Source organism: Leptosomus discolor, chromosome Z (genome assembly GCF_034619465.1).
Source record: "Leptosomus discolor isolate bLepDis1 chromosome Z, bLepDis1.hap2, whole genome shotgun sequence".
NCBI lineage: Eukaryota > Metazoa > Chordata > Aves > Leptosomiformes > Leptosomidae > Leptosomus > Leptosomus discolor.
In genome coordinates, this window is record NC_141419.1 from 92,414,434 (window position 1) to 92,438,112 (window position 23,679).

The window sequence follows — 23,679 nt, forward strand, 5'->3', positions numbered from 1 at the left end:
GAAGCTGAGAAATAAAAATAAAATTAACTACCTGGTGCCTGAGCATGGAGATGGAAGAAAAAAAATGATTGAAGACCCAACTCTTTGCTTGGCCGTCATCGTCTCGACGTTGTCACGAAGGACCTGAGCATTTCAGTCCTCAGATCCAAAGTCCAGCTGTGAAAGTGAGGGATTTTTCCCTAGTTCTGCTCATGGCCCAGGGGTGCAGGCAGCTCAGCTGCTAAATACCATACAGAGTGGTGGCTGGGACGTGATTGCTGAGGGATACTGTAGGCAGAGCCCCCCAGATCACACATCCCTGGGTGCATTCAGCTTCTGTCTGAACCAGCCACTAGATTTACACGTGTAGCAGTCTGGAGATGAGAGTTGGAAGAACAAGAATGTCTTTGAAATCCTGTTGCATCCAGTGGCAGGTCCTGGGGGAAGGTCTGTATGGAAAGGTACGGGTTTACCCAAGGCTTTCCAGTGCAGCACGCTTGAGAGTTGAACAGAAGATTGCTAATACACAAAAGTTTTCTGCAGGAAGCTTGAATACAAAGAGCCTTTAATTATTCAGAAGACCTGGTGGGCCTTGAAAAAGCTCAAGCAGTGAAGATTTCAGGTAATTTGGGAAATTTCCTATCAAATAATTCGAAAGTGGTGGACGTAGCCTTGTTTGGATAACAGCTATTTCAGGTTATTGAGGTCTGGGTAATCAAGACTGCGTGGTGTTCTGAAAATTATCTAAGCGCCTTACGGCATGCAATGACAACCCGTTACGGCCGTTGCAGTTGTGCTCTCTGGCGAAGGCTATTGACTTCCAAAGCTCCCAGATCATACAAAATACCTCCCAGTCAAATATTCTCTTGTTTGGCCATGTCTTATATTTTCATCACCATGGAAATGAAGCGAAGGCCCAGACAAGGACATGGAAATCCTGTTTGTTTTCCAGGGACACTTGACACTGTCAGAACCAGCCAAGCGGTTCACTAGATTGATATCGTGACAGTGTTCATTACTTTTCAGTCCGAGGAGGGATGAAGGGATATCAAAGTGTATTTCTAATATGATGCCTGAAGCTTTTCTCAACGCTGGCGCTGGCAACCTCAGCCCATCTGGAAGAGCCGTCAACCTCCAGCGCATCCGACTGAAAAGCAGCTGCTCCGTTTGTGGCTCACCTCCCACGGCCTCACCGACCACCTTGCTGCAGCGGAGAATGAGGATAGATCAGCAAAATTACTCCTAGCGCTTTGAGTTTGTTTGTTTTTTGGCTGTTTTCTTAATACGATGATGCGGTTGAGAGCAACTAGCAGTTACAGACGCTACAGAGACAACACAGAAAGCTTTTTTGTGTGTTTTACCCCTCAGTGAAAAATTCACTTGATACTTGACCGATTGCAGCTGTGTCTGAAAAAGAAGTACCCAGCAATAATTCCTCCGAGACAGAGCCTACCTGCGGTACTGCATGACCGAGCACCCTATTGATCAAGATGTTGCAATCCCTGAATAAATCATAGGCCATGCCATTAGCGAGGGTGTTGCTCAGCATCTTGCCAAACAGACGATGCTTGAACACCTTCTTCTGTTTCTGAAGGCCTTTTTCATTGACCCGAAGATTCGAGTGCTGCAACTTATCTTTAGGACAAATGGTCTACTGAAGAGGAAACCAAAAAAAAAAAAAAAAAGAAAGAATGGAGAATCAGGCCCCAGCTAGACCTTGAATAATAAGCTGTCTTGGCTGTTTGACTACTGCTGATGACGCTACCAGACATAAAATACAAATTTTGAATAGCGTTTTTTTCCAGACAGAAAACATCTCTGAGTGATAATAAAGTGTTGTCTCGTCAGCAATCCTTCCCACAGCTTGCCTTCTCCTCCAGGGCTCTGTCGCACCCACTACTCACAATTTCGCCATGACAGGTAGGAGAAGATGGTGACCTGCCTGGTTTGACCTCTGTCACAGAAGGAAGAAGGTGCTCTTTTCTTTGCCACAACTGTTGGAGATGCTGAGCCATCACGGTCTCCAGTTGTCATGGTCCACTCGGTGGACTCGTGATGGTTCGTTTGCTGTGATCTCAGAGTGCAAAATGAAGGCGACGTCGCCAAAGGGCTTTGATAAAGTCAAACAGTGAAATTTTGTTGGTTGCCCATAAAGCGGCGTGCGATGGGGAAAGAGCATGAAAAGAAAGGGGAATTAAAGTGAAAAGAGGACAGAGATAGATAGCTTCCACCGCGGGTCCAAGGCATCCCTGTGGTCCCAGGTCCAAGCAGCGTCCCGCCTGTCCTAACGATTGTCGTGATCCTTGGTGGGGGAAGCTTCCAAAGTTCGGGTGCTGAGGAGCCCCAGTAGCACCCCTTGTCCTCCTCCAGATCTCTGCCTCTTCTTGGCTCCATCGATGCTGATCAACCTCTCCTGATAACAGTTCTCAGGCTTGTCTCTGGTGCTGGAGAACAGCAGAGCACTCGTTAGCCAAAAGAGAGCCCTCGTTAGCCAAAACAGAGCCGTCCTGCCTCCGCAAGGCTCCCTCCTTCGGCTTTTCTCTCCCCCCCCAAGGTTTCTAGAAGGGAGAAGCAGACAGCAGCATCTCCATCCTTCTGCTCTTTCCTGCCAGATGAACAAGTTGCTCAGCTCGGTCCTTGCTCTGCCTAGGGCACAACGACCTCACCAGCCTGGCATTCCCTTCCCAGGATCAGCAGTTGCTGCTCAGGCAGGCCCTGCAAGTTCATGTCAAGGTGTTAGCCTGACCTTCAGAGTCCATACTCCTGATGACGAGGTTGTTTTCAGACCGACTCTTACACCAGTAGGGAAAGAAGAGAGCTGGAGGAAACCATCTCCCGCTTGGGGAGGTACTGAGGTGGCCCCATCCCCATCCCCACTGGTCAGCGTAAACAGACTGTGTTCTGGTCCCATCCTGATCACAGTTTTACAGGAGGCAGAGTACTTGTCTTCAGGCCAACCCTAAAGACTACAACTGGTCTAACAGCACCGTTTTTAGAGGGAGCCATTCATTTGTGTGTTGCCCTGACAATCCACATGACGAAAACTTGATGTTCAGAAAGTATGGGTTTTTTAGCAAATAAAGATAGGTTATTTTCTAGTATTAAAAAGTAAGATTGAAAATTGTGTAAGCCAGAAGAAGAAAACAACAATTACATTAATAGCTTGAGATATCCAAAGGAAAGTATTATGGAACGGAGATAACTTTACGTACATTAATCTGTCAAAGTGAGATGCACTAAAGCAACTGTTTCCTGAGCACTTCTCTTGGAGCTGGCTTTCTGGCTGTAAATAGTTAGCTCTGCAGTTTGCTCATCCGGCTGGGAAGCTTAAATCCCTTCTACCATGGAAGCTGCATTCTGGGCTCAGTGGAAATGGTCGTTTTTACTGAGCAGTTTGGGTTCAGCAGGGCTTGCAACACCTCACAGAAGTGGGATGAGAGCTGTGCTGAAGTTGTGGGTAAGGTCCTCCTTAGCCCCTCACTTCCTTTGTTTTCCTCTAGAAACCGAATTATCAGCGAGGCAATTTGGTTTCTTTCGGTACATGATTCTTTTGATTTAACCACATAGGATTTAAAAATGGTTCCGCTATCCTCCCGTGAGTCCGCTTTAGCAATTTTTTAAAAGTGTTCTTCAAAAGTATTCTTTGGGCTACACCTGAAATTGCACGAGAGTAGTAACCTGGGAATAAACATGCTAAAAAAAAAAATTCCTGCTTGTGCCACACTAACATCCAAAGATCCCAACAGAAACGGGGCCCCAGTTTGTCAGCGTTATACAGGTATATGGTCGTGGTCACATGGTATTTACACCTTGTGTAAGTTCAAGAATACACAGAAAGTCATTAGCAGGTATGGAATGAAGTTCAGTCATTTTAAGTCCCCGTCTACCATCACATACTTTGAATTATTATTGCCTTTTGTTCTCAGTCCATATTGATTTTTTCATTACCTCAGACTGTGGCAGAGCCAATAGCTACAAATCCAAGTGGGAATCTTTCCAGTGTTACTTCTTAATGGAAGATACACAATGTAAAAGATACATTCAGAGACCTAAATTCATTAAACTGATTAGCAGCATTGTACTAGCCAACAGTTATGCAAAAGCAGAGGGAAGATCAAAAGCCTTGGTATCAGGTATTTATTCTTCAACTTGGTGAGCAGTGTCCATGGCTACTGGAGTTCAAAGCAAGCTCATTCTCAATGTTCTTCATATATAAAATGAACGAAAGTAGGGCTTTATCCAAGGTTTCTCCAAATCAATGGGACCGTAATTGATTTTACTGGGCTTTAGAACAGACCTTCATGTATAGCATAATGTTTTCTGTACTCTGACAAAATACTTTACTAAATTCAAGAGCAAAAGATGACAACTGGAATGCAGCATGGTATTATCTGCTTCATCTCAAAGGTCAATTGTGAGTCTACTTTCAGTAGAAAAAATAAGGTAATCATTGGATCAGTAGAAATAACCAGAATTCTTGGGCACCTCCATTGGGGTGTATGAAGGCAAATATCTGGCTGCTAGTCAGGGATTGATGTAGGTGATGTCGGCAGCAGTGGCAACGCGCTCATCTTCACCCATCCTTCAAATAAACAATCCATCCTCTCTTCCTGCAGGGACTTGAGCGAACTGCAAATTGATGGTTCTCATTATGTTTCCAAGCAGGCACATCTTATTTTAGAAAAAAGTCTTGTCAAGCATGAAGCACCTTTATTAGACCACTTACCTTCAGTATTTACATCCCAACTCTAGCTTCTAATTTTAATAGAGTCATCACACCTTTCTGTTCAGTAATAGCCGCAGGATAGCCTGAAATCTTCTGTGTAATAACGGTTATGTAGGTCTCCACGTTTTACAACTAAATCTTTAAGATGAAACATACCCATACAGTAAAGCAGTAATTTAATAGCCTTTTAATGCAGAGACTTTATGCTCATGCTGATATGAGCTGATTATGCTGATAAAGCTGATAAAGCTTTGTTTGCCGAGAGCGGCACTGCAGAAACTACCGAGAAGATATTTGGTGACAAGTAGCAGTGAGTGTCTGGTTTACTTATTTCTCCGAACAGGTCAAGAGCCTTCCGAAAGAGCTGTCCTTAAGGACACAATGAAAGGGGTTGGACTCCATAGGAAGTTCAGACACGTCAAAAGACATTTTGAGGCTAAGGGCGTGGAGAAGAGGCTTTATTTTTTTCTTTAAGCAAAGACCTCTCCAAGGATTTGCTCCAGAAAGCATTGTAACCTCAGATGTGTACCTCTGGGAGACTCACGTGCTATTTTGCATCTTCCTTGCCTAGGACAGGGAGAAGGGAGAGAAGAGCCCAACACCCATGGTAGCCTAGAGCAGCAACACGCTGCTTGACACCTTCTTGAACGTGTGGGCAGTGAGTAAGGGTGGGATCAGCTGTAAACGGCGATCCCTGCTCTACCCTGTTACAAATAACCTCAACATCTCTGGCCTTCTTAAAGAGAACGTTAGCCTTCAGAGAACGGAGAGGGGTCTGGTGGGCAAGGAAGGGCATGGAAAAGCAGAGCTAGGGCAATGGCGTGATAGTGCAAAGAGCCTTGAAGGTGAAAACAAGGAAAACAAGCCACAGGTGGGCAAACTTTTACAACTCATAGATGATTTCGTCCTTGGTCTGATCCTGTCGTTGGGTTCCTGTCCCCCGTGTTCAATTTCGCCAGGGATGTCTGCGATATTGCCATAGGGAGAAGCAATGGGGCTGTGGAAATGAGGAGAAATCCTCATTTACATTTTTCGAAATTGTTATGCCACTTAGTAAGTTGTAATTACTTATATACTTTGACATTAATTATTATAAAATGCCTTGAGATTTGACTTGGCTGCGTAATTGCCTGTTATTTGCACAATGAGTTCTGGTTGTTGCAGCAGGCTTTGAAAGAAGCCAGATCCTCTGGAGCATTTTGGGTCCCGGTATAATAACTGATTCTGGTATCTGTGTGTCAGGAAGGTTGTTTTCCTCAGTAAAAGGTTGAGCTTTCCCTAGATTTCTGTTTCCTGCCACAAGCTGCATGATTATCTGTTGTGCTGTGAGCCATCCTGGCTGGCATAGATACCGTGGAGACACTGGACCACACCAACATGCTCAAATTAAATAAGTTCCTGTTGTGATCAGGCTCTTCCCTAACCGGTTTGCTTCCTTCCACTGTTCTGCTTGCAAATCCTGTCAGGACTCGCAGGCACCCTCACCAAGAGGAGAACTTTGTCCCGTGCTGCTCCTCAGGACAGTGGGGCAGGAGCTGGGAGAGGGGACAGGAGAGGCCACGGATCCAAGCTCCAGGGAAGCCTCAACAGACCTGTGAAGCAGGGTTTGGAAAAGAGGAGAAGAGGTGGTGTTTCCGATTCAATTTTCTTATTCTTCTTCTGCAGTAGGAATAGAATAGAAGTGGCAGGCTCTTTCCTGTGCCGTGGGGAAGTGAACTTCTTGCTGCCATCCATAAAGCACCACAGCAGACTTGCACTTACCAGTCCTCCTTGCAGTTAATTCCTAACCAGTTTGGCTTGTCACGGCAGGCATAGTGGTTCAGGAAGAGATTTTAAATGTTTTCAGTTTTCAGTTACAGTTCCCTAGCAAGACCAAAATAATCAGTTTCCCTTTTTTCTGTCTTTGTTTACTTCTTGAAGTCGGAATAGTGTGGTGCAGTGCTGTGTCCCTGGTCTAAGCAGCAGCAGCGAGTTTCTCTTCATGACCAAGAGTCAGTGTTAGGTAAAGAGCGGTGCCATAAATCTGGGCAATGCCATCAGGATGCGTGAGTGTGCATCCCGCCTCTCGCTGTCATCTTCCATCTCTCCTCCTACCCGTCGTCTTCTTCGCTGCACATACTCCATGGAAGACTCTCTGGTTTCGGACTACACCATTAGAAGGTTTTTGCATCCAATAGGTTTCGAGAGACCTCAGTTCACAAGTCAAACTTTTTCTGCCTTCACAGTCCTGGTGATGTCAGACAACACTGTGGGCTGGGCGCATCCTGAGAACTCCTGTACAGCCGTAATCATATTGCAGTTTGTAGTTTGGACACGACACAGGGGTTTCTAGAGGGCTGTAGGAATAAAGGACTTTTTTCTTTGCCTCAGCCGTTGTTTTCAGCTCTTTGCTTCTGTTTTCTGGCACGGAAAGTCCATGACAGAGGTTGATACTGAAAGCTTCTTTTAAGAAGGACTGTGGAATATAGGAGAGCTGTCTTTCGCATTAGAAGGTTGACGTGGAACGTTTGAATCGCTGAAGAATTGACTTTGAGTATAGGCTAATAAAGCAGCAACCTACTGCTTTGGCACACAGAACGTTACAGCTGTCTCAAGGAAAAACAATATTGGTGATTAGTTATGTGGAAATTAATTAAGTCCTTTCTTTGTCTCCAGCTTTTCTCCACTCTGACTAGAACAGTACCGTCATGCTGAACATAATGAGTTTCCATAGTTGTAGCTTGTTTCCATCTCCACGTGATGTATTTATGCGTTTATTGATTTTTAATATTTAAAAGCACATAGAAAGGAAGGGGAGAGAGAAGGAGATAAAAATATCATGCATGGTTTTTTGATTGTTTTTTTTTTTAAAGGAAGATGTTTTGAGCTTCAGATGGCACACAGCCACGCTGAGGAACATCTGCTTTTTAATTCGTCTGCCAATAACTTTTGATGGAACTGTTGCCACATTTCCTCCAGCTTCTTGGAAGGTGGAGGCTAGTGCTGTCCCTTCTGTTGATAATGACCATAGAAGTAGGAAATAGGACATAAAATATACATCAATAATAGTCCTTTAGTTTTTCTTTTGTTTTTTTTTTTCCCTGCCTGTTCTCTTGCAGCTGTTAACGAAGGCCCAGCCCCGCAGCAGCCCTCCTTGCTGCCGCAGGCGCAGCCTGAGCACCCCAACAACGAGGACGCCCCGAGTAGAACCATCCCCACCGCCTGCGTCCGCCCTACGCACCCTCTCCGCAGCTTCGCCAACCCCTTGCTACCTCCGCCCATGAGTGCAATAGAACCGAAAGTCCCTTACACACCACTTCTGTCTCAAACAGGTAAGAGTGATGGGGCAGCGGGGCGGGGGAGAAGCCTCCAGTACCTCTCCTCTGAAGCACTGACCTTCGATTTGTGAGAAAATAGAGAGCACAAGACTGTCCCATACCTTGAAGAAACACCTGTAAGTGCTCACTGTCTGGAAAGTGGATATATACAGGTTTATGGTAACAATCCAGTATTTCATTCTGACAATCTGGAACAAAAATTCAGGAGAAGGCAATAGCTTAAAATCAGAGTTAACAAGTAAGTGACCAAAAATGAATTAGATGAGATGCCAAATTAATCACTTGGTCTTGTTTCCAGTCTCCTGTTATGCTACAGCAACTTGAACCGGTGCCAAATGCCTGCCTCTTGTTTCAAGGCTTGCCTTTTTGGTAATGAAAGGACTATTTATGTATGCTGGAAAAGAATGGACTGCAATCCACTCCAGTGTGCAAACTCCTTAAAAATTTAAATAGCAAGCATGCAAGGAACAGAAACAAAATTATCATATAGATGTAGAAAAAAGGCTTTAGAATAGTGCCCCTGTTGAACGAAGCCGTGGGCTGGTTAGATTAAATGGCTGCGTGTGGTTGTAGTGAAACGTTCAGTCGTGGGCGGGGGGCACGGCAGAGCAAGAGGGAACGGTGCCTCTGCAGCTCGTTTCTGGGCCTGTTTCCAGGGCAGCACCGTTTCTAGAGGGCTGTCCTCAAAGCTGGCCCTCGGATGAAATTTGCGTGATGTGTCTGGTATCCGCTTTGTCCGTAAGGTGGGCTCAGAGCTAGGACTGAGCTGGTATAAATTGAGTAATACTGTTTGCTTTGATAACCCTAACCAAGGAGGGGGGAAAAAAATAGGGGGTTGCAGACTGGTATCTCATTTTAACTGTTTGCCCGACTCCTTTAGCTTGGATAATCTCCAGTTTGGCTCAGACAACCTTTGAGATTCCAGCTTTACTCTCTTCTGTTCTAATACTTCTTTCCCTGCATAGCTTTCTTGCCATACAGCATATGTTAGGTCGATGTTTGCAAGAAGCAAGCTACCAAAACATCTCTGCATTTTTACTGGAAGCACCTGCTATCCATCAGCAAGTAATCCAGTTTCTGACAGCAGACAGAAGTAGATAAATCCTTATTTATTGGAGAACAGCTTTTGCCAAATAGTGCTGCTGAATTATTTTTTATATGTAACAGAGTCCATTCATCTCTATGTAGTACTGCATTTTACTTCATGGGGATCCCGTTCTACTTGTCTTTCTCTAGTGAGTAAGCCTGGTTACCTCGAAAGAACAATTTGTTCTCAAAGTCGATGAGAGATTTACATTTTAACCGTTAAAACTGGGAGGTGTGGTAAAGAGAGAGGAAGTTGGGGCGTGATACTTATCCTCTTAAAGAATCCCATCATCCTGAAAAATGAAATAGCCTTTTTTTGGAGTAAGTAATCTCACGTGAGCAGATGCAATGTTTCCTACAAGCGATGAGTAGAACTTTGTCGTTAGGCAAAATTCAGAGCTGAAAGTTTATGGCAATAATCTGCCATAAATCAGTGCAAATAAATCAAATGCTAAAGCAATGAAAAAGAGTCTGTTTTTCTCAATTCTGTCACATAGATGAAAACATGTTGCTGGGATATATATGGCATTCAAATTATCATATTCACTGTTCTACTGAAACCAGAATTTTTACTTTTTAGAACTGTGTGTAACTTCATTTCTGATCTGCTTCCGGCTATTTTGTGATGTTGGGGGCTATTTATTTCTCTCTATGTATGGTTTCTCTTGCTTTTCTCAGTGTTCTTATCCTTAGAGCCGTTAGCCAGACTGATGTCTCCTCTACCAATTTCTTGAAGAAAGGTTTCTCTTTGTAAATGTTAACTTCTGTTTGTGCCTCTGGGCAGTGGGTGAGCAGGACTGATCCTGGTCCTGCACATGATCCCTCAAAACTAGGTTGCTCTTCCAGTATCTATTCCTGAATCCCAGTCCTCCGGAACCCGGAGCTCTCTTCTTTTCACTTAAAATGGAAGTGGAGAGAGGAAGCACTGAAAAAGAGATGTCAGCAAAGAGCACTTCATTTCACCAGCAATTTGGAGTATTTAATACCACCCACAAGCATAATACCTCAGCCGTAGTTAGATACCCGTGAAAGGGAATTTTTTGTGACTTTACAAAGCTTGTGATGCTTTTCCCTGTTGGAACAAACCTCCTAGAAAAGATGACATCCCCGCACAGTCGCTCCTCCCTAATCCCCACTGGCAGAGCAAGGGTGGCCGAGCTCTCTGCAGGTCCCTCATGGACCACGTCTGCTAATTGTACCCCACTTGGGGGCATCTCAGGTTTAAAAGGCTCTTAGCAAATTCCCACATCGGAATAACTGTTACTTCCCTTAACCTGATAGATGGGATTAATTAGTTTTTCATTACATTTTTCTTAAACTAGTTTTTCATTATATTTTTCTTAAACTCAAGATATTTTTACATGCCCTATGTAATAACGTAGTAGGGTAATAAGTAATGGACTCATCATCGCTTAAACCAATTAAACTACTCTTTGCTTTGCTGTCCTGTTGTTTAAATGCATGTCAATCAGGTGTCTTCTCTCTTCAGACAATACATAACTAATGGGGCAATCCAGAAGGGGAGAAAGCAGCAGAGAACTGTAGAGATTGATCCAGAGATTTCCAGCAAAGACTTTAAAAAGCAGGAACCTGAAGTTCAGTGGAGATTTCCCTTGAAATCCCTTCACTGCTGCTTTGCAGACTCTCCTCCCTCCAGCCCCATGAGTTTTACAGCTCCTTTTAAAGAGCAGCCTGTATGGAAATGCTGGGCAGGGATGTCCTCCGGGCCTCAACCCCACAGCCAACTGCGTGCTGAAGCTCCAGATGTGTTTGTATATTTAGATTATAGTCCTGGAGCTGATCCTCGTGCAGTATTGGGATCAAAATTAGTGTTTGGATCTTGCCCAGAGCCTAGATGAGCACGGGGGTTTTTCTTGGCTTTGATTGACCCGATGCTAAAAGGTGGTGTCTCCTCTGATACTTTATCCATTCAGCATATCCCTGTAGTGGCATTATAATTAGCTGTTAAACTCTCTCATATGGTTCATAAAAAAGACATACAGAGATCATTGTTCAGTTGTGGGGTCTTTTGCCATGAGGATATGAATAAATATTTAAAAGGCTGTGCTCCTGGTTTTGGGTCATGACATCAGCCTAATTCAGAGCTAAATCTGCCATTTTTCTTCTTTTTTTTTTTTTCCCTTTTTTTTTTTTTTTTTTTTCCCTTGAGCCCAGTAAATCCCAGCTTTTCACATTAAGCCCTTCCCGTGGATATTTTATAGGAGATCTCACCTTTTCATCACTGCTTTGTGATCGATCACTTGAGGTTCCTAATACTTATTCAGAAGGTGTGAGATTCACTCCATGGTTATTTCCAATCCCTGCTGTGGCTGCACTTGCTCCTCTTTGCAAATCATACACATACGCCTATAAGTGATTTGGCTTAGTCCCCTTTCAGGTTAAATAGAAAATGTTTGATGGAGTGTTGAGCTTATTGCATTATAGATCCGACATAAATTCCCCAAATGGACAGGAAAGATCTTTTCTTTGTGCCCTCACGAATGAAAATTCCTTTTAGGTCTTGATGATCGGCTGCACTTTAAATGAACCTGAATTAGGAGGTCATTTTTCTTCAGCAGAAGCACGTGTGAGGTGGTGGAAAATGCCGCCTGTGAAGTGGTGGTTTTTGTATTGGGTCACAATCCTAAAACTTCAGCCTTTTCAGGCTCCCGTCTCTTTTGTGAGATTGTAAAAAATGCCGCATTTCTTTTCTTCTGTTGCTACTCCACCGAAGAAGTGTGGTTGGGAATCCTGATTGTCGTCTGCTCAGTCTTCCCGGAATCGCTCAGTGATACCCCAGAGCTAAAACCCACTTTATTGAACAGCAAAATTGAGCTTGCTTTTCCTCCCTCCTGCTGAGCTGTAAGATGTGCCCCAAACTGGCTGCGGGCCGGGCGTGCAGGGGAAGGGTATGTGGGTATTAAGCAGCGATGCCTGGGCCATAATAATCTCAAATCACAGGGGTTTGGGGCCTCCGTAGATGCTGAAATTACAGTGATCCTTAGAAGAGGGAATATAGAAAAAACAGCACAGAAAAGATTTTCAGTCGTGCTGATAACAGACTGCTCCTCACAGAAGTGTCGGTAAAATCACTGTTACACAAGTGTCTTGGATATCGGATCTCAGGTGGAGTATTTAGAGATGGAAATTCCAAGATTAAAACTTTTGGCTGCGAATTAGGCAAATCTGGGAGACGTGAATTTAGAACTCGCTGGTGCTAGATTTAGGCATTCAACTGCTATCCATTTTTTAGAGTGTTTAATCCCCTCTCATGCAAAGTGGGGAGTTAATTTGTAAGTGCATTTATTCTGAACAATCAATTAGCTCTCATTAATTAGCTCCACAACCAAATTCTGGGTCTTTTTTTTTTTTTTGAAGTTTACCATTCACGGTAAAAAAATCCCAGTGCCAAGATAAAACAGAAATGAAAACCTATTGATTCTAATTTGAATTTAGTCACTGAATTTAAAGGCAGCTAAGAACTCTTATGTTAATAGGGTATAAAAATCTTTCTGGCGTAGGGTTTTTTTCTTATTTTAATGATGAGTGTAAATGAGATTATGGACTTCTCTTTATCATAGTCTACAGTAAGCAAGGTTTATAAATTCACTGAAAATGTGGGAGTGATTTATTCTTGAAGCTTTTACTCTGAAATCCCAGGTTTTTGCACGAGTAACTCCCAGATTCAAAGGAAAATGATATTCTTTTATTTCATAAGCCTTTAACTGCCCCACCTTCAATTTGGAAATGTTTTGGTTTTTTTTTTTCTTCCACATTTCTTTTTATGAAAATGAGCTTTCTCTATTCAGCAGGGAGATATGTCATGAAAGGGTCAGTCCTGTATATTAGAGAAACCTGGCTGCAGTCCAGTAAAGTTTAATCAGCATGCAGATAACCTGGGACACCTGAGCTGTCTCATTAAAATCCAGGAGGCTACTGGAAGGTGTAAAGTGAAGTGTGGATTTAGGTGCTTGCCTGAGTGAATGAACTTACTCCCCTTTGATATAAAAGATCTATTTCAATACAAGGCAGCAGTCATATAATTAGAAAAAATATTTATCTGGATAATTACACTGTAAATCCATAGAAAGACGTAATGATGGGCCGTTCGATCTTCCTGTGTTTCATAAGCAGAGAAATAAATCTTCTTCCATTGCATGTACAATTTCTCCGTATTAATCAGGGGCTGCAAGTGTTATCACTGAGCACTTGCAGCCACTTTTGCCCCAACATTTATTTATCTCACAGTTATTTCCAGCAAATAGATTAAAACCATGAAGAGCAGCAGAGAAGACAGAGACTGGGTCTCCCTCATATTTCCACATATTTGAGCAGTCTGTGTTGTTCTTGTCTTGAACTGTCCTTTCCAAACTCACTGGTTCTATACCTGTTCTGAAGCGGTAGCACATAAAAATGGGTGAAGTTCGTCGATGCTATTTCAAAAGCCTCCCCATTAGACAGTCCCAGCATTTGCTTGGTACCGTGTTCTGGAGAGTGATTAAGTGACCTCTTTGTGTTTTCCATTTAATTTCTCCTTTTACATCACTTCTCCTGAAATATTTCTATCAAATGTTTCTAAATTAAACTTTGCCTCTTTCTAGAGCAATTTCCCTTGCGGAATGAGTCAAGCCTCTGTTGATTATCACCTCAAAAATTATTTTTAGAAACTAAATTTCTTGATGAAAAATATTTTTTCCCACCTGTAATGTAAACCAGCTGAGTCTTCAAATAGTATTTTTCACACAGTTACACACTCTGTTCCCCTGAGAGGCACCGTCTTACTTAAACAGGAACATCCTGCTGTGGAGCGACAAGTCAGGTCACTTCTACGTGTTATTCTCATCTTCACATTTCAACTTTTAAGTCATTTAAACTGACACTGTTTTTACTGGTGGAAATATCAAATAACCTGTAAGATCCTTTTGTGATTTCCTGTAGTACTTTTATGAGGAAATTACCTCTTCATACTGCAAGGTAAGCAGCATACCCCACCAGCTTTGATTACCTAACAGGGGAAACATCTGGCTTTGCAGTGCTATACAGCCCTCCTTCCCCACCCGTGAAGTTCAGGCTGCCCATCTCCTTACTGTCAGAAGCATCTGGGATGGGTGGAATTCTTAAATACTTTTAATTTTCAGATTGATCGCATTCAGTTTTCTCACCTGTCTCTGTGGGAGCATCCTTGCAGATTCCTCGGTGCTCACAGATCGTCATTAGTAGAAGCAGCTCGAGTTAACGACAGAGATATTTTTTGTCTTTTGGCCTGTTGGTTAGAAAAAGCTGTGGAAGAGGTGTGAGACGAAGGGCCAGAAAAGATCGTCCTCATTTAGTTACACGTCTGACATTACCTGCTGATTTCTGCAGCTTATTTTGACTCTTATAGTCTCATTATACAGGATTCATCTTGCTGCTCTTCAACAGTCCTTTCAGTTCTGATGAAAACAAAGGCTTGTTTGCACCCCGGTAGATAGATCATTTTTCATCTGCCTCCCCAGACAGGGTGATCCTCAGCTCCAGATCACCTTTCATGTCTTTAATGTATGCCCTGTCTGTTGGGCTATTGGATATAAGAATAGATCTGTATATCCCCAGTTTGGAAATTTTCTGTTTAAGTTTCCAAATTGATTTTATGAGACATGCCTGTAAATAACCTTGCCGGATACAAAATATTTTTTTGCTTTGTTGAAAATCCTAAATCAACAACAAAAAAACAGCTTTAGATTAATCAACTATTGAACAGTTCGTTTGGTCCAGTTCTGGAATCAACAGACTAAAGTGGCTGCAGGTTAAAATCTGGAACCAATAGCCCATCTACAACACAGTGCATCTGACTGCAGAATCCTCTTTCCAGAGTTTCTCCAGTGTCCTGTCTGCTGTCACACATTGTACATGTTTACCAAGCACAGAATATTAGGAAGATAAACCTTTTTTAAAAATACTAGATGTCCTTTCTGTAGCTGTGGTCACTATCTGATGTTTTAGCCTAGATATGTCCTTCCGAAGCCCAGCAGTTAGTGATCTCCGTGAAGAGCATGTTGGCATTGTGAGCTTGATCCACATCTCACTGAGGTTAATGAAAGACTCTCGTTGCCTTTGAGTTTTGCATTACCACCTAGCGAAACCAAAGTACCACGATCTTCCTGTGAAGCGCAGGATTCGCAGGCAAAGCTGATTCCATCACATTTTCTGTTTCATGTATGGATTGTCGTATAGACTGTTTGTCCCTGGAAGTTAATAAACCCCTCTCAATGCTTTATACAGTTCATTTTTTCCTGTGTGCAAGTCCTCAGGCCTGTACAGAGCTTTCCAGATAGGATCTTCCCAATGCTTTTTAAAGCAGCATTGCGATTTGCCTTCCTACTGCCAAAAATTGCTTCCCATGTACGTCCGAAGATCGTACTTGACTTCGCTGAAGCACGTACCCGCTTGTAGGCTTGAAATCAGAAGCAGGCAGGCTTTCCTCTTCCCTCATTTCCTTCAGCAGAATTTATGGCAAAACTCCCTGCTCCGTCTTCTCAGAGATATGACTCACTCCTAGCTCGTTTCAGGCTGCTGATGAATAGGTATCTGCGCTGTGCCAGTCACATAACCTCACTGAGCAGCCAAGAGAGAGGATCTTCTGAAAGACAGTTCATCCAGCGTCTCTGCAGACTTTGGAGGGTGCTTCTTTCCACGGGTGATCAAGGGAGATGAAAGAACCGACAGAGACTCATCCCTCACTTTTAAACAGCTGAAGCGATGTGAAATTCAGCTGAAGGGCTGTGATGCACGGTCTGGCCTCCTCACTGTGGAAGTCTGAACATTTGCGTGAGCAGCAGATGGGCAGAAAGGTCCTTGCAGTTCTCTTCATGTAACTCCAGCTTTATGTCCAGGCTCTTGCTAGTAGTAGATTTCATAATCACACACCTATTCTTTGGATCAAAATATGAAGAATCAGTCCTAGATCCAGATGGTGAGGAACTCTACTGGTAGCTGCCTTCTACTCCAGTATTCTCCATTGAGCTGATTTCTTGCCGTCTCTCCATAATCTAGCTCCTTTCGATGGTTGCATTCATTTCCATTTCCTCCACTTTAACTCTTTTTCTCCCTTTTGCATCACCACCCAGAACACAGGAGAACCACACAAGAATTTTTGGTCTTCAAGTTGGGTACAGTCCCCAGATCCATCGGGTGCAAACACAGCATTTTTTGACACACGAATTTCCAGCTCCCTGTCCTCCCTGCAGCTAGGGACCGGCCTTTGGAAACCCTGCGATGCCAACAGCAGAAACCCTGAGCCCCCTCCCTGATAATGAGTTGTTCTCACCTGGCCGACTGCCTCATCTCGTGCCCGATTTGACATATCTCAAAATAAAATAACGCCAAGTAGCTCTTGCGAAGTACTGCTGTCGAGAGGGTGGATGCTACAGTGGCTTGACTTGGGGATAACGTGTGGCCTGATGTGCACAAAGGCGTGTAGAGTTGGAAAACCGCTTCTTTTGGGCTCGACGCCGGGTCGCGCTGGTGTGCAGCGCTCCTGGAATACCAAGGGAGTTCGGTGTGGGCCTCGGAGAGGCGGCGGTATCTGGGGTTTGCACCTGGTAGCCCTATATCGTCTGACTAATGAGCCGATGAAGTGTTTAATAACCCTACCGAGAAAATGAAACTTTTAAGCAGTGAATCCATGCTGGAGTTACACCTGCTTGGAATCGTCATCTTCGGCCTCTTTGGGCCTCAGATCCAAGAGTTGCTCTTTGTTACTTGCGAGACTCCCGCTGAGCTGGGGAACGTTAGAAACCAAAGTGATTTTCATTTCATTAGCTACTCATTTGCATAAATCAGTTGACTTAGGATGTCCAGAACTCTCTTCGAGAGGCCTGCTTGGTGTGTTTTAACGTCCTTTGGGGGAAGAGGGCTCAACTGTTGTACGAATTACGTGTTACAAGCGTTACCTTGGAAAACGGTCACTGCTGTAAAACGTTTGCTGGAGAACTTGCGATATGCGGCGATGCATAAGGAAAATTTTCTCAGCTTCATTTTAGTCACGAGCATTCTGATTTGCCTGTTGCTTTTGTGAGCTAAAGGGCAAAAAGATGCACAAACTGAACTTACTAATTGTCATTATGGCTTCTCGTTAGCAGTATCCAGGAGGGAACATCTGTCTTTGTGCAGAAAAGTGGGTCTTTAAGTCCAATTACTGCAATTAATGAGGTACATATGAGAAACATGGTTTTTACCACGGGATTTAGAGGATTACAATAGCAATATACTTGGCCTTTCACATGAGCTTCTCGCCACCACATCAAATATTTACTTCTCCATCAGAAAATCAAACAAAAGTCACAATGCAAAATCACTTGTATAAAAAAAAAAGCCTGTTTGGGTCCATTATCTAACCAGTAAACAGCGTGGATGCAATTTTCTGCAGCGGCTGTATCTTATTATCGATCCTTCACCTCACACTGATATCCCATGTCGGATAAATCTCTCTCTCACAGGGCACGCAGGCGCTACTGGAACAGAGACACCACCGCAGCTGCCGGCTGCAGGGACCGTAGCTGCACTTTATTTCTTTGCTGAGCGCTGCGGGTGTTTTCCAAGCACAGAGGGAAAAAAATACCTGTTGAGAATCTACAGTCTGTGCGCCAGGCAGCTTAAGAGTTAATTTGCCTGTGATGGTACTACCTTCTTCTCTTCATCTTTTCAGATTCAGGCTCTGGTGTTTCTCAGTGTGTAAGTGCTCGGTGTGTGTTTCAAGTGTCAGTGTGTGTGTATTTCCCCCCGACACTTCTTTGGAAATAAGCTTTTTTTTTTTTTTTAATTAAGAAATAGAAGTGCAAAAACATTTCCTTTTATTAAAAACCAGTTTGAATGTGCAGTGCTTAGAAGATTGAATCTTTGGGGATCGCTGTATCTTCTGCTCTTACTCTGATACGCAGGCAAGTCTGAAGGCCCTGTTATTGAAGTCTTTTAGCTATTAAACTGGAGCTGGAAGAGCGAGGGTATCTTTGTGGTGATCTCTTTTAGCTTGTATTGAGCTTTCACACATTCATAGCTTCAGCTAAATGGGAGTTATCTGCAATTCTCAGCCTTACAGAGAGGGTGTTGGTGTGCCTCTCCCTCCCTGCCTCCATCTTGCAGCTCTTTACTGGAACTTTTGATGAGCACGCGGTCGGCAACTCGGTTTCGGGAGGGATTTTGTTCTCTCTTCTGCTCCGTTGTGTTTCCTCTGCCTTAAACTAATTAAAGATGTAAACGCAGGTCTCTGAAATACAGGAAAATGAATCGGCAAGTCTTGTCTCCTGGCTGCTCAGAGTTACTCTCTAGGCACTGCCGTTCCGGGCTCGGGAGCGTTGCTTTTGTGAGTTGTTAATGATCGGTAAGAAAAGAGAGGTAATCAGGTGGGAATCTAGCGATGAAGAAAGCGAACGGGTGGTTAAGTTTAAGTTTCGTGAAAAGCCGGTTTGGTTTTGCATGGAAACTGGGTGGGTTTCTGAGCCGAGCCTTGGGTTTTGGAGCGAGCCTGTGTGCATCCCATGGGGATGGAGACGTGTCCCATGCTCTTGGTCCCTGCATCTCAGCTCCAGAGCCACGGGTGTCGTCGTACAAACCTGTCCCAGGGCTCGTCCCTGGGACACCCCTTCCTCTACACACGTTTTATGGCCAGAGTGTCTCAAAACCTATTTTTCTGGGTCCAATTCTGATGCAATGGCCAATACCCTGCTTCACTTACTGAGGTTCATGCCTTTTAATACCTCAAATGAGCACAGTCAGCTACTAAAGCGATGGCTGTTGTTACTATCATTATTAAGGTGCACGTTTTCTTAACAGAAAAAAAAGACAAGAGAACTCGCTGAGGGTCATAGTGGAGGAAATATATAGAAAAAAACCTATTTATTTATGATTCGTCTTCTTGATTTCGATGGGAGTCAAATGAGCAGAATAAAAGCTGTGCCCAAGTCCCCTGGGAGATGGAAACCTGCCCTGTGAGACTCCAAAGGGATGCCCTGTGCCAGAGGGGATCTGCTGTTACCTGGTGGGGATGACTGGGGGGATTTGACAGTCCCTGGTACGTGGTGTATCCTTGCCAAGCAAGGATCATCCTGGAGGTTGCGTATTTAAAGATGCGAACATGAAACTTGCCTGAGGGCACAGGTAGGCATCAAAGTCCTTTAATGTCGATAGAAAGAAAGCGGGAAGAATAAGTTTTGGGGACGTAGGTGGCTGAAAGAAGTCCCAAAGACGCTCACTGGGATGCGTTTGGCCTTGTGCAGGTCGTAGGGATGTTTCAGCCGTAGCTTCAGGTGGAGCAGGGTTACCCCGGCAGCAAGCAAGCCTCGAGCTGCCATCCCCCTTTTTGCCCTTGAATCTATGACGCACAATCTCAGTTCGGCTTTGTGTGGCGACTTGAATCTTAAAACTATCCCAGGGTACTTAAAATCAGTGCCGTGCGTGCCCCTGTGTCAAGTGGCGGCCCGTGTGTGCCTGGGAGAGCCGCGCATAGAGCCGGGCACCTTGTGCTGAGTGGAGGCAGATTGTCCAGGACAAAAGTTTTATTCTTCAATGTTTTTAAAGCATTAAAAGGGACAAAGAATTTTTAATTTCCTCTAGAAGAGAGCTGAGACAGCTGAGGCATCTTTCAAGGGCAGCACTTCAATCAGGGCGGTGGCTGACACCTCTTTTGCCAAGCAGCAGTGCTGTGGCTCGGAGCGGCGGCAGGAGGAGTTGATGCTGCAAAAGAGGAATCCCTTTCTGTCAAAAACATAAATTATTTTGATTTTTTTTTCACCCCCTCCTTCCAAGCTGGGATAAAAAGCCAGAAAGAAATTTTTAGGGGAGAAAGTTGAAATACAGTCTTTATTTTAACTTGTTCAGTGACTCACCTGGAGGGCTGCTGTCAGCTTGAGGGAGTTCGGAACAAAAACAGAGAGGAGAACCGTGGAAATAACTGCCGTTCCCTGAGCCTGGCCACTGCTCCCTGCTCTTCAGTCTCGCTTTCTTCCTCAAACACAGCATCGAACTGATAGTTCCCTGCCAGGCAGGGGCCATGGAGCCCGAGTTTTCATTATCTTCCTGGAGTGCCAGGTTTTGTAGGTATTTTTTTCCCAGGAAAATTGAAGTTCCTGTGTGAAAACTTCCGCTTTTGCAGAAGAGCGTTCCTCGTGATAATGTAGTGTCAATAGAAAATTGCAAACCTGCTGTGGCTGTGAGTCCTCTTTCGGGAGCAGAGCCCGTGAGGTACAACTGAAGAGTTTTTACAAAGCGTTGTGTGTTGGCTCTGATGCTCGTCCAGGGAGAGGTGGCGTCTGTCCTGGGAGGGGGCTGTACACTTCCGACTGCAAACACAAGCAGCAGCGGTAAAACCAGCTGCCTTTTGCCTATATTCCCCAAATTTCCCTGCAATCCCCTGTTTTCGTACCTACAGGTTCGCAGTGTGACTTCTGTTTCTTCTTCCAGGGCCTAACCTCCCCAAGGCTCAGGTTAAAACAGCGTCCCTTGGCTTGGCAGGAAAAGCCAGGTCTCCTCTGCTGCCCGTCTCGGTGCCCACGGCCCCGGAGGTGGCAGAAGAGGGCCACAAGCAGACGGAGGACTCCGCAAACGTAAGAACCTTCTTGCAAAGCTCATCACCATCGAGTTACCTTCTTTAATCCCCGATCTGAGCATTAATTTTTAGATAACGGTCTGCCCCTCCTTGCCTAAGGTATTACGCTGCAGGTGATACCTGTTAGAAAGCTCTTAAGAAGTTCTGGCAGCCAGCAAAACTTTCCTGGTGGCTTTAATGGATTTTGGCGTGTGTGGTGCAGGGGAGGAACGAGTACTTAAAGTCTGAGTTAATATTATCCGCAGGACACCTCACACGGCCTCTCCTGAGCACCCTGAGATACCGGGAGAAGAGAAGGAGGGGGTGAGAGGTGCGATAAGGGAAGAAAATAATTTGGGGTGGAAAAATGTGTATATGGTAATACCAGATAATGGTAAGAAAAATAGCGTTGAAGAAGGAGATAAGTGAAACTGAAAAGATGGTGAAATTAGAATAATCTTCTCACTCCTATTAAAACTCTCAGAGAAAGGTCTCATGTGATCACAGTGCGAAAGAAAAGGAATAAGGAAAAAAAAAGCAATATATTAAGTACATGTTGTATTTCTTTTCATCTGCTTGCACAGGAGAAGTTTTTGCTAGGCACTGTAGCAGTGATTTGTCCAACGTCGTGTTAGTGACTCCTTTTATGTTTTCAACCTGGCTAAAGGGAAAGACAAAATATTTGCTTCAGACATACGTGTGGAAGGTTTGGGGCTGCTGTTGATGAATGCAGGATGAGCGTCTTTGATTCCTGCTTGTCGTTATCGATGGCATAAGAATACACCCCTGCATATAGTCACAGAAGGATTCTGGCGTTTTGCTGGGACAAGGGGATGCAGGACCATGTAAGAGACATGGAATCTCCTGCTGGGATGGGAACGGGAAGGAGGATGCCCACCATGGTAAAATCGCTGCCATAAGGAGTAATTTAACACGGGACATTTGGTAACACAAAGTGCCTTTTGAGCTCTCAGTACGTTGTTTCTTCACAGCAGCATGACTTAGCTCGCAGGAGAGACGCTGCTTAAGCTCCACGAGTGTGAGGGCAGCTACAGGCCATCATAGTGCAGGCCGCAAGCTCACCGGGTGGTCAGAATTTGGTGAGAAAGGCTGAAATTTTGGGATTATCAGGTTTTTTTACACTTGACTCTGCAGGTGCTCTTTTAAGCTACCTGCTCCATCCCACCTTGGGGACTGCAGGGCTGATAACAGCCCTGCTAGATCTTTTACTGGGTAAACCCCACGTAAGTCACTGACGTTTGAGCTCCCTCACAGCGTCTGAAGGCAGAGGATCACTCCTCTTGCCTTGGTAGTTTTGGAGGTCAGTGGTTCCCAAGAACAGGTGTGGTGCTGGTAATTCTGGGTTTTGCTCCTCCAGCCCGGTTAGGCACTTCCGAAAACTGTTCCCAGTCCTCTGCTCCCACTAAAGGCGAGGGTAGAAATTCCCAGCAAGGGCTGAGAAGTTCAGCTAATTGCTGGACGAACTGCTGCAGGAGAGGACGTGTTTAGGTGAGCATTTGATGTGCTAAAAAGTGCTTTTGTAGTCCCCCCAAGCATGGACACGTGCAATGCAAGGGAGGGAGCTGGCGAAGCGGGGACTGGGGGAAGGTTAGTTAACATTTCCCGTTGCTCTGGCATGGTCACCCCTAGTTTTCAGCTCCTCTGTTAAGCCCAGAGAAGCTTTGCCATCCAGCCTGTAAGCGTCAACCCATCCTTGAATGCCCCAGGTCCCTGAGGACCGCGCGGGGAAGATGTCCCTGCCATGAGCTATGTCCTGGGCTCTGGGCAGCGGGGCGTTCGGTTCCCACCCTGCTGCCCACTTATCTGTGTGTGTTTGTTCACTTGCAGGTTTATGAGCAGGATGATCTGAGCGAACAGATGGCCAGTTTGGAGGGGCTAATGAAGCAACTCAATGCTATCACAGGCTCAGCCTTCTAGCAGCTCTTGAGGAAGCGATAATTATCCCGGAGCATTGCAGCATACCAGGATTTCACACATACCACCCATCTACACCACCCCATAAAATCATCTTGTTCCCACTACTTCAGTGCAAGGAAGATTCCTGCAAAGTCCTAAAGGGGATAATAAAAAAGAAGAAAAAGGAAAGAATAGTAATGGAAATGTTACAGAACCATAGGTCTGGCATCTAAAGTGATGAAAGCGTGGCAAGGCGAATGACATCATCACCGCAAAGTCGTAGCTGTTGCCACCGGATTGCTGATTTTGATCTACTAGTCTTTGTAGAGCTCAAGTTGTCATGACTAACTCATGTTTTACTCCGTAGAGGTTTGTATCTCTTTGTGTAGATCTAGCCTTACCTCATGCAAGTATGTTTTTAAACATAGACCATGCGTTTATGAGACAGTGTTGTAGGTCACTCGTTTGGGTTTGTTGGTTTTTTTTTTTAATTACGTAATTACTGATTACGAAGACACCCATAGCAAATAGTCACACCGCCGCACCAAAAATTTGGAAGTTCTCCCAACAACAGCACAAAAGGAAAAGGCAAATTACTCATTTCTTTTGTTGTCTGTCATCTCGCATGAGTGATGGGGATTAGTAACATTCAGCCATTTTAGCAAGCGTTTGTAAATCCTCCTGTAGTTAATGTTTTATGTATGGCAAACAGAGAACCAGGAATGTAAAAAAAAAAAAAAAACAGAAGAAGAAGAAGAAAATGTCTGCATTGGTGGCCTGCTGCCAGCCAGCCAGTGTACGCTTGCAAGAAGAGGACACAATACGCCACCTTCTCTGACACGCCGTCATGACGTGCTTAAGCTCGTAATAAAACAACGCCTGATTATGGGTGGCCTTTGTGCCAGGCCGCCCTGCGATGACATTGGGAAGCTGCTGGGGCCACCGTGAGCTGGAGCAGAGGGGAGAACGGAGCCGAAGTTTCCTCGAGCCTTTCCCATCCGCATCCCCCGGGATGGCTCCGACCCGAGGACCCGTCCATCTGGGATGACGACGGGCAAGAGGATGAAGAGGGCAAAGGGGGTGGCAGGCGCTGG

The 23,679-nt window shown here is 44.6% G+C and overlaps 1 protein-coding gene across 1 annotated transcript in view; it reads left to right on the forward strand.

The window, feature by feature from the left end:
- The window catches only part of DCC (DCC netrin 1 receptor), a 566,036-nt gene extending 543,430 nt beyond the window's left edge, over window positions 1–22,606 (forward strand). The window contains exons 27-29 of the mRNA XM_086479399.1: window positions 7,804–8,016; window positions 20,545–20,687; window positions 22,517–22,606. Coding sequence (XP_086335525.1) covers window positions 7,804–8,016; window positions 20,545–20,687; window positions 22,517–22,606 — 446 coding nt within the window. The remainder of the gene's footprint in view (window positions 1–7,803; window positions 8,017–20,544; window positions 20,688–22,516) is intronic.
- The last annotated feature ends 1,073 nt before the right edge of the window (window positions 22,607–23,679 follow it).